The sequence below is a fragment of the Microcebus murinus genome, chromosome 16 (assembly GCF_040939455.1).
Source record: "Microcebus murinus isolate Inina chromosome 16, M.murinus_Inina_mat1.0, whole genome shotgun sequence".
Lineage (NCBI taxonomy): Eukaryota > Metazoa > Chordata > Mammalia > Primates > Cheirogaleidae > Microcebus > Microcebus murinus.
In genome coordinates this window covers 33681143-33695266 of record NC_134119.1, presented here as the reverse complement: position 1 = coordinate 33695266, position 14124 = coordinate 33681143, and the positions used below count along the sequence as shown (strand labels likewise).

At 55.6% G+C, this 14124-nt stretch overlaps 1 protein-coding gene across 1 annotated transcript in view; it reads left to right on the top strand.

Moving 5' to 3' along the window:
- MTCL2 (microtubule crosslinking factor 2) overlaps nt 1-14124 on the top strand; it is a 69221-nt gene that overhangs the window by 8424 nt on the left and 46673 nt on the right. The window contains exon 2 of the mRNA XM_012755072.3: nt 11893-12117. Within this exon, the coding sequence (XP_012610526.2) occupies nt 11893-12117 (225 nt within the window). The remainder of the gene's footprint in view (nt 1-11892; nt 12118-14124) is intronic.

The following is a 14124-nucleotide window of genomic DNA, read 5'->3' as shown; positions in this document are numbered from 1 at the left end:
CTTCGGATCTTCTGGGCCCTGGTCAGCTGCACCAGCCTCTCCCTTCCCACCCGCTTCGGCCCTGCCCCAGTGGCTGAGCCACCTGTGTGGTCCTGCCTTGCACAGCCTCACCCACCCCGCTCCACCCCAGCTCCTGGCTTGGCCACCCCTGCTCCACCCCAGCTCCGGGCCTAGCCACCCCTGCTCCACCCCAGCTCCTGGCCTGGGACACACCCCAGGCCTCTGTCCTGAGCTCTTCCCCCCAGGGCCTCTGCTCCCTTCTGGGCCCTTTTGCTTGGTTTCCTCCTCCACCTTGGTGGTTCAGCCCCAGCCGCTCCTCCCCAGGGATGCTTGGGGCAGGGCTTCTGTGCCAGACGCCTAGGAGCTCCCTGTAGCTTCCTTTGGGACATTTACCAAGACAGCGATGAGATTGTGAAGGGGGTAATTACAAGTTTCACTTCACCACCCCACCCTTGTCCCGCTTGAGCGCTTAGACTTCCAGGGTACTTACAGGCCGAGAGAGGTTAAGGGGCTTGCCAGAGGTCACACAGCCTGTAAGTGGCACGAGGCAGGACTAGGGTCTTGTGGTGCTCTTGCCAGGATGCCAGGCAGGGGGAATGACGCCAGCAAAGGCTCAGAGGCACGATAGTGCTGGGGTGTCCCAGAGCTTCAGGCCGCGTGGCGCTGAGCTGCTCTCTGGACTCGAAACCTCACTTTCCCTAATGACCTCAGATCCCTGCTCTGAGGTTAGAGATTTGGCTGCGGCCCAGAGGTCATTTGGGGAATGTTTTAAACATACCCAGATCCAAATGCTGCCTTCCTTCCTGTTCACACCGAAGGGACACAGGGACTGTCAGGCGCTCGTGCTATGAGTGCTGCCCTGCCCCCTCCCTCCCCCGCCAGGGCCTAGGAATGTCTCCCTGCTCTGCTGGTGAGGCCTTGAACGGAGCAGTGACAAGCCACGTGTGGCTTTGGTGGGTGGCAGTCTCCGGGCATTCTCTTAACCCCAGCACACATACACACAGAGCTGCACACAGGGACACACAGGCACACACACGCATACAGGCGCACACACACATAGGGGCACACACACACGGGCACACAGGCACACACACATGGGCACATACATGGGTACACAGGCACACACACACAGGGGCACACATACACGGGCACATGGGCATACACACATGGGCACACACACACACAGGGCCACACAGACACACACACAGGGGCACATGGGCATACACACGGGCACACACAGGCACATACACGGGGCACACACACACACACGGGCACACAGGCACAGCTCCCCAAAGGAGGGAGTGTCTGTGGTCTCGTGCTCGGAGCCGTGTCAGATCTGGGAGGCTCACTCCTGCCTGGCTGTGGAGCCTTCATCTTTCTGAGCCTCTGTTGACTCATCTGTGAATTGGGGACAAGAGAATAACAGCACCCGTCTCTAAAGGGTCACCATTGCACAAGAGATGATGGCTATTCAGTCTCAGCCTAGTGTCTGGAACATGCAAAACTCTTGTAAATGTCAGCTGCTATTATTGTCGCTACTGTCCTGTTGTAAGGACTGTCTGGTCTAGCTTAGGAGAGCTCACAGTGGACCTGAATTCTGGCTGTGCCACTTGCTGTGTGACCTTGGGCAGCATACTTGACTTCTCTGCTGTCAAGTTCCTCGCCCCTTGGGGTTGTTGGGGACTCAGCGAGAGAGCGAGCACTGCCCGGCACGGGCCTGGCACAGAGCAGGGTGGCACTTGGGGAGCAGCCTGCCTGTCATTCGCTGGTGTTGACACCAGAGGCGGGTCAGGACCCCCATCTTCCCTCACTCCTGACCAGACAAGCGGGACCCCGTGGGTCTCCAGGGCCACAGCCTCTGTGCTGTTTGGAGTGGGGACATTGTGTGGTGCAGCGATGCCTGGCTGGGTGTCCTGGCATTCTTTCCCCAAGATCTTTGACCCAACCCCCCCAAAACTGTAGTCGTGGGCTGGGAGGCAGGAGCCCAGAGTTCCTCCTCGCTCCAGTCTGACCTCTCTAGGGGACTATGGGACCATTCCCCACCCCTTTCTAGGCCTCTGTGTCCCCATCTGGGAAGGGGCAGAGCCTTTGGGTTCTGCTGCCGCTGTGCCCAAAGCGTCCGCATTTGTGCTCAGAGGGGAACGAAGCTCCGCAGAGCCTCTCACATACCCCGCCTTGGGGTCTAAGCGCAATGATCTCATCTGGGGCCTTGACACACCCCTGGGGGACACAGAAGGGATGGCAGATGGCTGCCCTGGCCTCTGGGGTGTGGCTGGCATGCCGCCCCTGCGGTCACTGCTGGCTCAGCCTGGAGGTCAGCCCTTCCGTGGCAGGGTTGAGTGGCCTGGGCCAGGGTGGGAGGCAAGTGGCCCGGAGCCAGGGTGGCAGATGGGCGGGCAGCCTGGGCCTTGGCCTGAGGGCGGGACCGTGGTGTCCAGGGCGGCGTGGGAGAAGGCAGGCCAGGCGCAGGCTCCCGCTCCTCCGTGGAGGTGGAGTGGCTGCTGTCTTGCAGAGCGGAGGTTCGGGCCCCTCACCTGTGTCGTTCTTTCTAGATCAGTCTGCCCGTTGGCTGGCGAGTTGGGCCCCTGGGACCTGGGGTGGAGGTGGCACGTTTGGGTGAGGTTTGGAATCTGGCAGAGCTGTGGCCTGGCTGGGGGTGGGCTGCGATGTGAGGCCCACCCCTGGGGTCCGAAGCCTCCATGGGCATTAGCTTCGCCGAGTCAAAGAATGAGGTTCAGACACAGCAGCGCTGCCTGGAAGTGGTTCTCTCCAGGGGAGTGGAACAGAGCGACCCTCCCTGCCTCTGAGGCCCGTCTGTTCATCCAGCAGCTGTTCACTGAGCTGTGCTTGTGTGTGCCAGGCACCGTGCTAGGCTCTGTCCTCCAGAGCGTCGCATCCTAGCGGTAGGACCGATGTTCCACAAGCAAACAGATAAACGAGTAAAACCATGGGTGTCACAGCTACGTCGGTGCTGCGTACCATGACAGAAACAAAGGGAAGGTGGACGTGGGGCCTGGCGGGGTGTGGAAGGCTTCTTGGAGGAGGTGGCCTTTCAGTGGAGTCTTAGGCAGGAGGCGGAGCCAGCAGTGGGGTTGGAGGGCGGGAAGCTGGGGCAGAGGGGATGGCGAGGGCTGGGGCTCAGAGTGGGGAACAGGCACAAGGGGCCAGAGTGTAGCCAAGGAGAGGCTGGACTGGGATGGGGAAGTGGGTGGAGCTCAGGCCAGTGGGCCTGGCCCCGTGATGGGGTTTGGGTGTGATTGTGAGCGTGACAGGCAGTCACTGGAGGCTTGGTTTTGCTTTGCTTTTTGGTGTTTTGGTTTGGGGTCAGGTGTGTTGAGGTATAATGTATACACGGTCTGTAACCGCCTCCACAAATGAGATGTGGAACGGCCCATAGCCCCCCAGAGTTTTTCCCTCTGTGAGGTCAATTCCTTCTACCTCAGACCCTGACACCAGTGGACTCTTTTCTGTCCTTATAGAAAACTGCCTTATAGGCAGGGCGCGGTGGCTCACGCCTGTAATCCTAGCACTCTGGGAGGCCGAGGCGGGCGGATTGCTCGAGGTCAGGAGTTCGAAACCAGCCTGAGCAAGAGCAAGACCCTGTCTCTACTATATGTAGAAAGAAATTAATTGGCCAGCTAATACATATAGAAAAAATTAGCCGGGCATGGTGGCGCATGCCTGTAGTCCCAGCTACTCGGGAGGCTGAGGCAGAAAGATTGCTTGAGCCCAGGAGTTTGAGGTTGCTGTGAGCTAGGCTGATGCCACGGCACTCACTCTAGCCTGGGCAACAAAACGAGGCTCTGTCAAAAAAAAAAGCAAAAAAAAAAAAAACTGCCTTTTCCAGAATGTCGTATAAACAGAGCCGTATGGCATGTAGCCTGCGGAGTCGGGCTTCCTTCACTAAAACCATATTTTAAATGTGGTTAAAAAAAAATCGTTTCCAATACTTACCTGGCAAATAAAAAAAAAAATCATTCCCTGTACTGAGTGGAGAACAAATTCGTGGGGAGCAGAGTGGCTGTTGTACGGATTGAATCTGATAATTCTGTGGTGAGTTAGGCCCACCGTAGGCACTTACTAGTTGTTCAGACAGAAGGGGCCACACCTGGGGCAGCCAGGGAGGCTTCTTGGTGGAGACGGTGGTGGCTTTTCAGGTAGAGAGGTGAGGAGGTGGGAGGCAGGTGCAGAATGGAAGGAGGCCCCGGTAGTGTGGGGTGCCGTGGGAGCTGGGGGGGCTCCTGACCCAGCCTTGGTATATCTCAGGCTTCTAGAATGTGGCCTGGAGGGCCCATATCGGAGTTCCTCAGGGGCTGACTTTTGGGTGGGAGGTAGCTGGGGGACCTCCACTCTAGAACAGTCTCTTACATGGTGGCTGGTGAGAGACGGCCTCCTCCTGTCTTCAGGAACCTCAAGTCCCCTCGGTTCTCTCCCTGTCCCCTCAGGGCCAGCTGGGAGCTGCTGCTGGGTGCACACCACTCTGCTGCCACTTGCTGTGCTTCTGCTTCTGCAGAGGGGCCTCATGGTGGTCACTTCCGTCTCCAGTCCCACAGCCCACCAGCTCCTAGGGGCCAGTCCCTCCCACTCATGCGTCTGGAGTCACTTGGGAGGGGCCCTGCAGGCCCCAGATCCGTCCTCACAGGACAGAGATGAATCGTCTTGCCTTTGCGTAGGTTTCTCGCAGACAGCGGTCTTCCTTACAGCACGTGGGATGTGGCTGGAAGGCGGAGCTCTGTTTCTTCAGCCTTGTGCCTTAATGGTGGCAATCAAAGGTCAGGTGGCTCCAGGGAGAACAGAGGCTCCATCTCATTCTGGGCCGTGGACATCTGCTCTCTGCTGAGAATAATTCTCAGAATAATGTTTTAAAATGTTTAGAATGAAATGCAAAAGAGACCAGATACATTGAAATACAGTTATTAAAATATGTTTCAAAATTACGACATAGGGCTATATGTGTTTATTAACTCATAAGCTCTGGTGACAGGTCTGTTAACTACTATAATTTCAAAGTACTGATGAGTGTAAATAATATTTTGATATTTTTGCAACAAGTGTTATAGGATATGAAAATACCTGTGATTTCTTTTGGTGGCAAAGTCACAGGTACTACTCATGGAACTGCGGTTTATTCCATAGGCCCAGGGTGGAAGGAAACGCTAAATTTTAGTTAGAGGTTAGTGAGAGTAAAAAAAAAAAAAAATGTGATTTTCCAAGTTCATGGATTCCCTGAACACAGTGGAAGAATCCGGAAGTCAGTGATTTGGTCCTGCTTAGAGGTTTCTCCCCGCACCCCCATCTGAGCGGGGCGTGGGACAGCCCACCTGCCCTGCGCTGCTCCGCTGCTCTCTGTGCAACAGGGAGGTGATTCCTGCCTGAACGGGGGGTTTCTGTGAGGATCCCTGAGATGATTCAGATGGAATGTCTTTGTAAACTTTGAAGTCCTGTGCCGCTATGCAAGGCCTTGCTATTTTTAGCAGTAGTGTGAGCTCATGTTTGGCCCTGTGACCCAGCCTGGACCAAGAGCCTCTTCCTGGACAATTCCCCCAGGGTTTCTGGGAACCAGTCCCATTGAGGGGAGCAGCTATGCCCCTGAGAGGCTGCTTCCTGCAGGCTGACCTTGTGGATTGGCAGGGGGTGGACAGAGGTGCCCTTTGTTGGCAGGTGGTGGGTGGGTGAGCAGAAGGTTCCCCGGTTAGACAGACCCTGCCCACCCTCCTGGGGTGGTGTGGGGGTCTGAGACCAGCTTTGGATCTGCCCAGGCTCTCCTCGACCCTTTGTAGCCGGCTTGGGGCTGGGACCAGAAGGGCTCACCGCCCCAGGCTGTGCATAGGGACTGGGCAGGGCAGAAGCCATCCTAGTTCTTTATTTTATTTATTTATTTATTTTTGAGACAGAATCTCGCTTTGTTGCCCAGGCTAGAGTGAGTGCTGTGGCATCAGCCTAGCTCACAGCAACCTCAATCTCCTGGGCTCAAGCAATCCTACTGCCTCAGCCTCCTGAGTAGCTGGGACTACAGGCATGTACCACCATGCCTGGCTAATTTTTTCTATATATATTAGTTGGCCAATTAATTTCTTTCTATTTACAGTAGAGACGGGGTCTCGCTCTTGCTCAGGCTGGTTTCGAACTCCTGACCTTGAGCAATCTGCCCGCCTTGGCCTCCCAGAGTGCTAGGATTACAGGCCTGAGCCACCTCGCCCGGCCCTAGTTCTTTAATTCACATGTCTACCTGTAGACAGCAACGAGGGCCTTCTCTGTTCCCGGTGCTGTCCTGGGCAATGCTAGGGACCAGGCAGGAATCAGACCAGGCCCTGCCCTTCCCTTTAGCTCTTGGGGAAGGTAGACTCAAAAACAGGTGAATACAACCTAAAATTATTAGCACAGGGGACCGTGGAGTTTGGAGTGTAGGGTTTGAATCAGCCTGGGGGAGGAGGGAATGTTCTGGAAGGATGAGATAGTCAGGAGGTAGCACTGGCCCAGGGTTCCATGGCTTGTTTGGAACTCAGCTCCGGTCCTCCCTTCGCTTAAGCAGCTGAGGAACTTCTGAGCCTCAGTTTCCTCATCTGCAAAATAGACACATTTTCAGCACCAACCTCACAGGGTTGGTAAGAGATTAAACTGTCAACTGACCATGCATGTGCCTTGCCTGTGCTGGGGCCTGGTGATTAGTGAGTGTCCCAGTAGGTGGTAGCCATTTGGTAGTCACAGCTCATCTGGTCCAGGGAGGGCAGGGGCAAGACAGGAGCAGGGAGGAGACTGGGGCCGGCTCAGGGTCCAGGGTGTAAGGGCCTTGGACCTGATGCGGAAGCCACTGGGAGCTAGTGGAGATAGAAAGCCGTCTGCCTTTCTCAGATTTTCTCCAATAAACAGGTATTTCCTGTGCAATCAGCAAAGCAAACATCCTCTAGAAAGGGAAGCGCTGCCTGCCCTCGAAGCAGTGTGGGTGCCTGTCCCTACCCACCGTCCCCAATTCCCCATTTTCTGTCTAGGTTAAATAATCAGGGTAAGCTGCAAGGGGGAAGAGAGGTCGACTTAAAAGAGGTGGCCAGACTGTGGAGGGGTTGACGATCAGGGGCCCCCCAGGCTCTGAGGTGAGCACCAGGCAGCGTGACATTTTGCTGTCTGCAGCAAGGATGAGGTTGAGGGTCTCCCCACTGACGCTGGTAGGGGGCTTCTGCAGCCTTATTCTGTAGCCAGGAGGCCTACTGAGTCTGTGGAGCTTGGCCTATCCTTCCCCACTTCTACATGTTTTGGGGGGTCTACGTAGGGGGCGACTCTGCAGGGCCGCTGAGCTATCTGTGCACCCCTGCAACCCAGCCTCCCAGCCCCCAGCTCCTGGGATGGGGACCCGGCCCTGTGACTGAGGGGCCTCAGAGGATTCTGGGCTTGGTGAGGACTGTGAACCCCTGGAGTAGAACAGGTCCCTGCCCTCTGGGTGTCTTCCCCAGTCCCCAGTGGCCCTTTTCCCCGCCCACCTCTGGTCCTGAAAGCTCAGAGCCCCTGCCCCAGTCCTGATTTTACCAGCTTCTGCTGCCTGCAGACCCAGCCCATGTGGGCCACAAGCCTGCCTTTGTCAACTCACCCGCACTGGGGGCTGTGCCAGGAGGGGCTGACGGCATTCTGCCTGCAGCTGGGACAAACCCGGGAGAGGCCTGGGCCCCCCCAGAGAGATGGAGCTGGCATGAATGCAGCATCCTGCACTGTCACCAATTGACTGGGGTGATGGGCAGGCCATGGGAAGACAGCTGCTCGTGTGAGAGGCATCATTCATTCATTCACTCAGTCAGTGGATGCTTACTGAGCCCCTGCTTTGTCAGGCCCTGGGCTGGGGACTTGTGCTGAGAGACATGACTCTTGCCCTTTTAGGGAAAAACAAAAGCTAGAAGCAAATGTCCCACATCAGAATCACTGGGGGGCCCCATTCCGAGTTTCTGGTTTAGTAGGTCTGGATTGGGACTGCGAATTTCTAACAAATGCCCCAGTGATGCTCATGCTGCTGGTCCAGGGACCGGACTTTGAGAGTCTCTGAGATTCAGGACCAGATAGAGGAATTATGCATGATTTTATGTTTTTTCAAAACTCTCTCGCTGATCATGTTTTACTTTTATAAATAGAAAAATCAGTTATTAATATCTAAAAGTTAAAAAAAAAGTGATCCCCCCAAATGATTCCGGTGTTCTGGGTGTAATCCTTTGTGGAGCAGTGTCACCTCCCATGATCTAAATGTCCTGCATCTGTTCGTGCAGCCCAGCCCGAGGAGCTTTTGTGTCCCTGTACTTCCCCTTGGCTCATCTTGAGCTTGGGGTCCACTCAGACCCTCACATCCTCCCCATCACCTGATCCTGTCAGTGTAAGTGCAGAGAGATTAAGTGAGGGGTAGTAAATAGCATGGCTGGGATTTGAACACAGGCCCACCTGGAGGCTGGCTTGGTTTTAGCTGGCAGGCTCCCACTTCTGAGTGCTATTTCCTTCACGCAGAGACCCCTCACTTCCTCATTTCTCTAACTGGTGTGACCATTGACTGTCCTGCTTCCTCCTTTTCCACTCTGGTGCAGTCCACTCGGCTGGTGGCGGGGCGATGAGTCTGTGTGTACATTGGGACAGAGGTGGGGGTGGGGTCTGGCGAGGTGCCTTTTCCTCCAAGCTGCCAGGCAGGAACAGTGCTTTGGGGGTGCTGCTGCGACACAGCGGGAGACAGGCAGTGGTGGCAAGTGGGGAGTAGAGCCTTTGGCTGACGGTGGGAGTGGGATCGCATCTGTGGGGGTTGGGAGCAGCATATTCTTGTCATCTCTGTCTCCCTGTCTTGAGTTAGAACCAGCTGAGAATTAGGCCCTGGAGTCAAAGAGGCTGGGGTGAAAGCCTCGGTCAGCTTTCCCAGTGCCAAGACTGGCCAGGAGGGCGCCACTCCCAGCGCTGCCCTGTGCTAAATGTACTCAGTCTCCCCACAGGGAGCAGCCCTACCCAGCTGACCACCTGGGACCACTGCCTGCCTTTGCTTGTGGGCAGGTGGGCGTGAAGAGAGAGACTTCCGTGTGTTCCTTTCCCAGACTCCAGTCAGCCCTGTCCCCCGCCCAGCCCCAACCCCAGGGGAGGTGGGTGAGGGGTGCTAGAGGCGCCCCCAGAGGGGCAGAGTGGACGCTCCCTCATGGTGGAAGCATGGGGAGGGGGGAAGAGAAGACAGAACCCCCCTTGCCCAGTCCCTTCATGCCTGTTTCCTTTGGGGAAGGGGAGGCTCAGAGGGTGGAGGTCCAGCTCTATGGGTGTGGCCCCCTCCGCAGCCTGCAGAGTGGTCTGTCGTTCCTCCGACCCACCTCCTTGCTCCCCGAGTGCTGCTATCCTTGGGTGCCTTTTCTGGCTCCTCGGGGACACCTTTGTCAAGTCATTTATCCCTGGTGACTCAGTTCCTCTTTTGAGACTACCATCTTATTTAAACCATTTGGAGACGAACGCGGTGGCTTACGCCTATAATCCTAGCAGTTTGGGAGGCTTAGGTGGGAGGGTCGCTGGAGGTCAGGAGTTGAAAACCAGCCTGAGCAAGAGCAACACCCCATCTCTACTAAAAATAGAAAGAAATTAATTGGCCAACTAATATATATAGAAAAAATTAGCCGGGCATGGTGGCGCATGCCTATAGTCCCAGCTACTCAGAAGGCTGAGGCAGGAGGATTGCTTGAGTCCAGGAGTTTGAGGTTGCTGTGAGCTAGGCTGACGCCACGGCACTCACTATAGCCTGGGCAACAAAGCGAGACTCTGTCTCAAAAAAAAGAGAAAGAAATTAATTGGCCAACTAAAATATATATAGAAAAAAATTAGCCAGGCATGGTGGCGCATGCCTGTTGTCCCAGCTACTTGGGAGGCTGAGGCAGCAGGATTGCTTGAACCCAGGAGTTTGAGATTGCTGTGAGCTAGGCTGACGACACGGCACTCACTCTAGCCTGGGCAACAAAGCGAGACTCTGTCTCAAAAAATAAATAAAATAAACCATTCGGTCACACTAAGAGTAGATATTATTATTCCCATGTGTGACTCCATTTTCATATTTATGAGACTTAATAATTATGCATTTCTTCTGCATAGTTCCTCTCTACTCCGCCCTTACGCTCAGTGTCTAATGATTGTTGTACATTGGTATGTCTTTTGTGTTGTTTTTTACCTAACTGGACAGGCATGCACTCATCCAGTTAATGTTTGCTGGGAGCCTGCCGCATGCTAGGCCGTGGGGGATACAGCAGGTGGGGCAGCATGATCTGGCTGGGATACAAACCATTAAATGAAGAATTGGGCTGGGCCTGGTGGCTCACGCTTGTAATCCCAGCACTTGGGGAGGCCTAGGCAGGAGGATCGCTTGAGTCTTGGGCAGCATAGCAAGACCCTATCTCTAAAACAAACAAACAAAGAAACCACCAGAATTGCAGATGTACTTAATGATTACAAAGGAGAAGTGAGGGATAGCAGGGAGCTGGTGACAGAGTTGGCAGGAGCTGTCCTGAGGAAGTGAGGTCATCCCCTAACCCTGTCCTCTTAAAACTCAAACCCAGACTCTTTTTTTTTTTTTTTGAGACAGAGTCTCACTCTGTTGCCTGGGCTAGACTGTCATGGTGTCAGCCTAGCTCACAGCAACCTCAAACTCCTGGGCTCAAGCAATCCTCCTACCTCAGCCTCCCGAGTAGCTGGGACTACAGGCATGTGCCACCATGCCCGGCTAATTTTTTCTATATATATTTTTAGTTGTCCAGATAATTTCTTTCTATTTTTAGTAGAGACGGGGTCTCGCTCTTGCTCAGGCTGGCCTCGAACTCCTGACCTAGAGCAATCCTCTGGCCTTGGCCTCCTAGAGTGCTAGGATTACAGGCATGAACCACCATGCCTGGCTAGCCCTTCAAGGCCCTGTCTGGCTGTCCTCTGACTGTCCCTCATTCTCAAATTACCGCTGTAAAGCTGCCCCTGCTTCCTTGCTGTGTCTTGACACACTTAGCTCTTTCCTCCCTCTGAGCCTTTGCATGCACTGTTCCCTCTGCCTGGAATAATCTCTCCCTGACTCGCTCTCTGCATGACTGTTCCTTCTTGTTTCAGCTCAAGTGTCCCTTCTTTAGGGATGGCCTCCCTGACCATGTCCCCTAATATGATACCTTCTCCTATCACGCTATCATATTTGTTTTTGTCTTCATAGCACTTAACGGTATAAAAATTTTTTTAATTTCTTGGTTTACTGTATATCTCCCCAGTGAGGCTTGAGACTCGACACCAAAGATATAGAGGGGTCTGGTCCTCCTTGTCCCTCCTTACTCCTGCCCCATGTATTAGTTTCCTATTGTTGCTGTAACAAATCACCATAATTTTTTTTTTTGCTATGGACTGTGCTAAATCACCATAAATTTATACCTTAAAACAGCACCGGATTAATACCTTCCACTTTTTGAGGTCAGAGGTCTGAAAATCAAGGTGTTGGCAGGGCTATCTTCCCTCCCAGGGCTCTAAAGGAGAATGGTTTCTCTTGCCTTTTCCAGCTTCTAGAGGGTACCCACAGCCCCTGGCACGTGGTCCCTTCCTCCACCCTCAAAGCACCTCACTCCAACCTCTGCCTCCCTTGTCACATTGCCCCCACTTCCTCCCTCTTAGAAGGACCCTTGTGATGACACTGGGCCCACCTAGATAATTGGGGACAATCTCCCTGTCTCAGGACCCTTGACTTAATCACATCTGCAAAGTCCCTTTTGCCACGTAAGGTAACATAGTCACAGATTCTGCGAATTCGGAGGTGGACATCTTTGGGAGTCTGTTATTGAGCCTGCCGCCCCTGAGGTGCCTTGTTCAGCCTTGGGTGTGGCGGGCACTCTGGCACGCTGGCCACTACCTGGGGGCCCGGCGAGCTGACCACGCCTTCCTCTGCAGGACGAGATTGAGGAGCTGAGGGCCGAGATGCTGGAGATGCGGGACGTGTACATGGAGGAGGACGTGTACCAGCTGCAGGAGCTGCGGCAGCAGCTGGACCAGGCCAGCAAGACCTGCCGCATCCTGCAGTACCGGCTGCGCAAGGCCGAGCGCCGCAGCCTCCGCGCCGCCCAGACCGGCCAGGTGGACGGCGAGCTCATCCGCGGCCTGGAGCAGGACGTCAAGGTCAGCCCCGGGGACTCCCCCGGCCCTCACAGGTGCCCTGGTTGGGAGGTGGGGACCACGAAAGAGCGGGGGCCCCCGGGCAGCCCTGTGGCTCCCTCCTCGTGTGTCTGTGGGCAAACCGCAACCCCTGTCTGGGCCTCAGTTGCCTCATCTGCTAAGCTGGGATCCCTGGTGAGCCAACAGGCCAGGGACATCCCAAAGTGACATCATCATATGAGTCCTGCTACCATACACCATACGTCTGGTGCTGTGTGTAGTCCCAGCACCATTCCTTGGAGGTTTCTTTATTCTGCTGATGGAGAGCGGTGAGGGCCTGGAGCTGGACGGCGAGGGTTCAAATCTGGGCACCGATGGGCACGAATTTTGTAATTTTCGAGCAAGTCACCTATGTTTCAGTTACTTGATGTATAGAATGGGTTTAACAGCAACCCCTACCTCACAGAGTTCTGGGAGGATTAAATGAGATAACGTAGGTGCCACCATAAACACTCAAAATGTTAGCTATTATTATTTCCATTTTCTGGATGAGGAATCTGAGGCTGAGAGGAAGGCAATACCTGACCCTCGCTCTCTGAGCCCTCTGGGGGAGGGGGGGCTCCAGGGAGAAGCCCACCCTGCCGTCTGCGGCAGCCCTGGTCTGGGGGCTGAGAACTCGAGGGCCCCCTCCCTCAGAACTGAGCCCTGTGGATCAGGGGGAAGGAGGAGCTGGGAATGCGGCCCTAACACCCGAGGGAGGAGTGGGCATGAGCCTGGAAGGGAGCTGGAGAAGGTTCTGGAAGATGGCTGCTGCCATAGGGCCCAGGGCGACCGGCAGGAGGGGAGTCTGCTACACACATACCTGGAGAGAACCCTTCCCTCCGTTATTCTAGAAGACACTGGCGAATTCTCGGCCCTACAGCCTTTCTAGTGGAATAGAAAAAGGTCTTCATTACGGGGCCAGCGGCGGGGGACAGCGGCGGGGGACGCTGTGTCAGCTCCCGTTGTCTTGAGGGAGCGCAGTGGGAGTGCAGGTCTGCCGTGCACTTGGGGAAACTGTGCCCAGAAAGGGTATGTCTCCAAGTTCGAAGCGCACCTCCCTGAGAGGGCAGCTCCGGGGATTGTTCGAATTCCAGCCCCTGGGTTGGGAGGGGACAGAGAGGGGATGGTGAGGACAGTAGCGGGGAGGTAGGGGAGAGCTGGAGCAGGTCGGACGAATCTGCGAATCTGCACTGCGGCCTAGGTAGTTGAGGATTTCTGGGAGGGACTCAAACAGGTCAGACTCCCAAGAGATGGGGACCCGCTGGGGCGGAGCAGGCTGCGGCTGAAGCGCGCCTCCGCGGGGGAGAGGTTGGGGGAGGGAAGGGGGAGGGGTGGGGCGGGCCCGCACGCTGGTGGGGGCGGAGGAGGTGGCTCTCCCGAGTTCGGGCGGAGGGGAGGGGCCCCTTCTGTTGGGATTTGAACTAGCCAATCAGCATCCTCCTCGCCCCCTTCCCTCCCTCCTCCCCATCCCTGCTGCTGGAGCGCTGAGCTCATCCTCAGGCCTGGGGCCCGAGCTGGGCGCCTCTCATTACCACCCTTTGCCCGTGTGCTGGTGATGTTCTGGGGCATTTTTGGAGGTCCTCAGAATGCCGGCTTCCCTGGCCTCGCCTGGGAGGGCTTGGTCAACCCAGGTGGGGAGGGGGCGAGAGATGCCTGGGAGGGTATCCCTGGGGCTCTTGGGACTTGCTCTGCCAGCTGCTTGGCCCATGCTCCCACTGGCCCTACCACTTGGTGCCTCGGTTTCCCCTTCTATTAAATGTGGGCTTAGACCAGCTGAATCTTCAGGGCTTTCGAGCTCCAGTGGTTTTATTTGGACAGGTGGGTTGTTGGTGAGGAGGTCATGAATGAAACCTCAGGCCTTTCCCCCTAACCCTCCAGACTCTCCCACTTTCTGCTGGTCCTTACAGTTGACAGGACCTGCAGAACCTCAGCAGGGACCTTGCCCAGCATGGAGAGGCAGGAGCAGGGGCAGAGGCGTGAGGGTTAAGC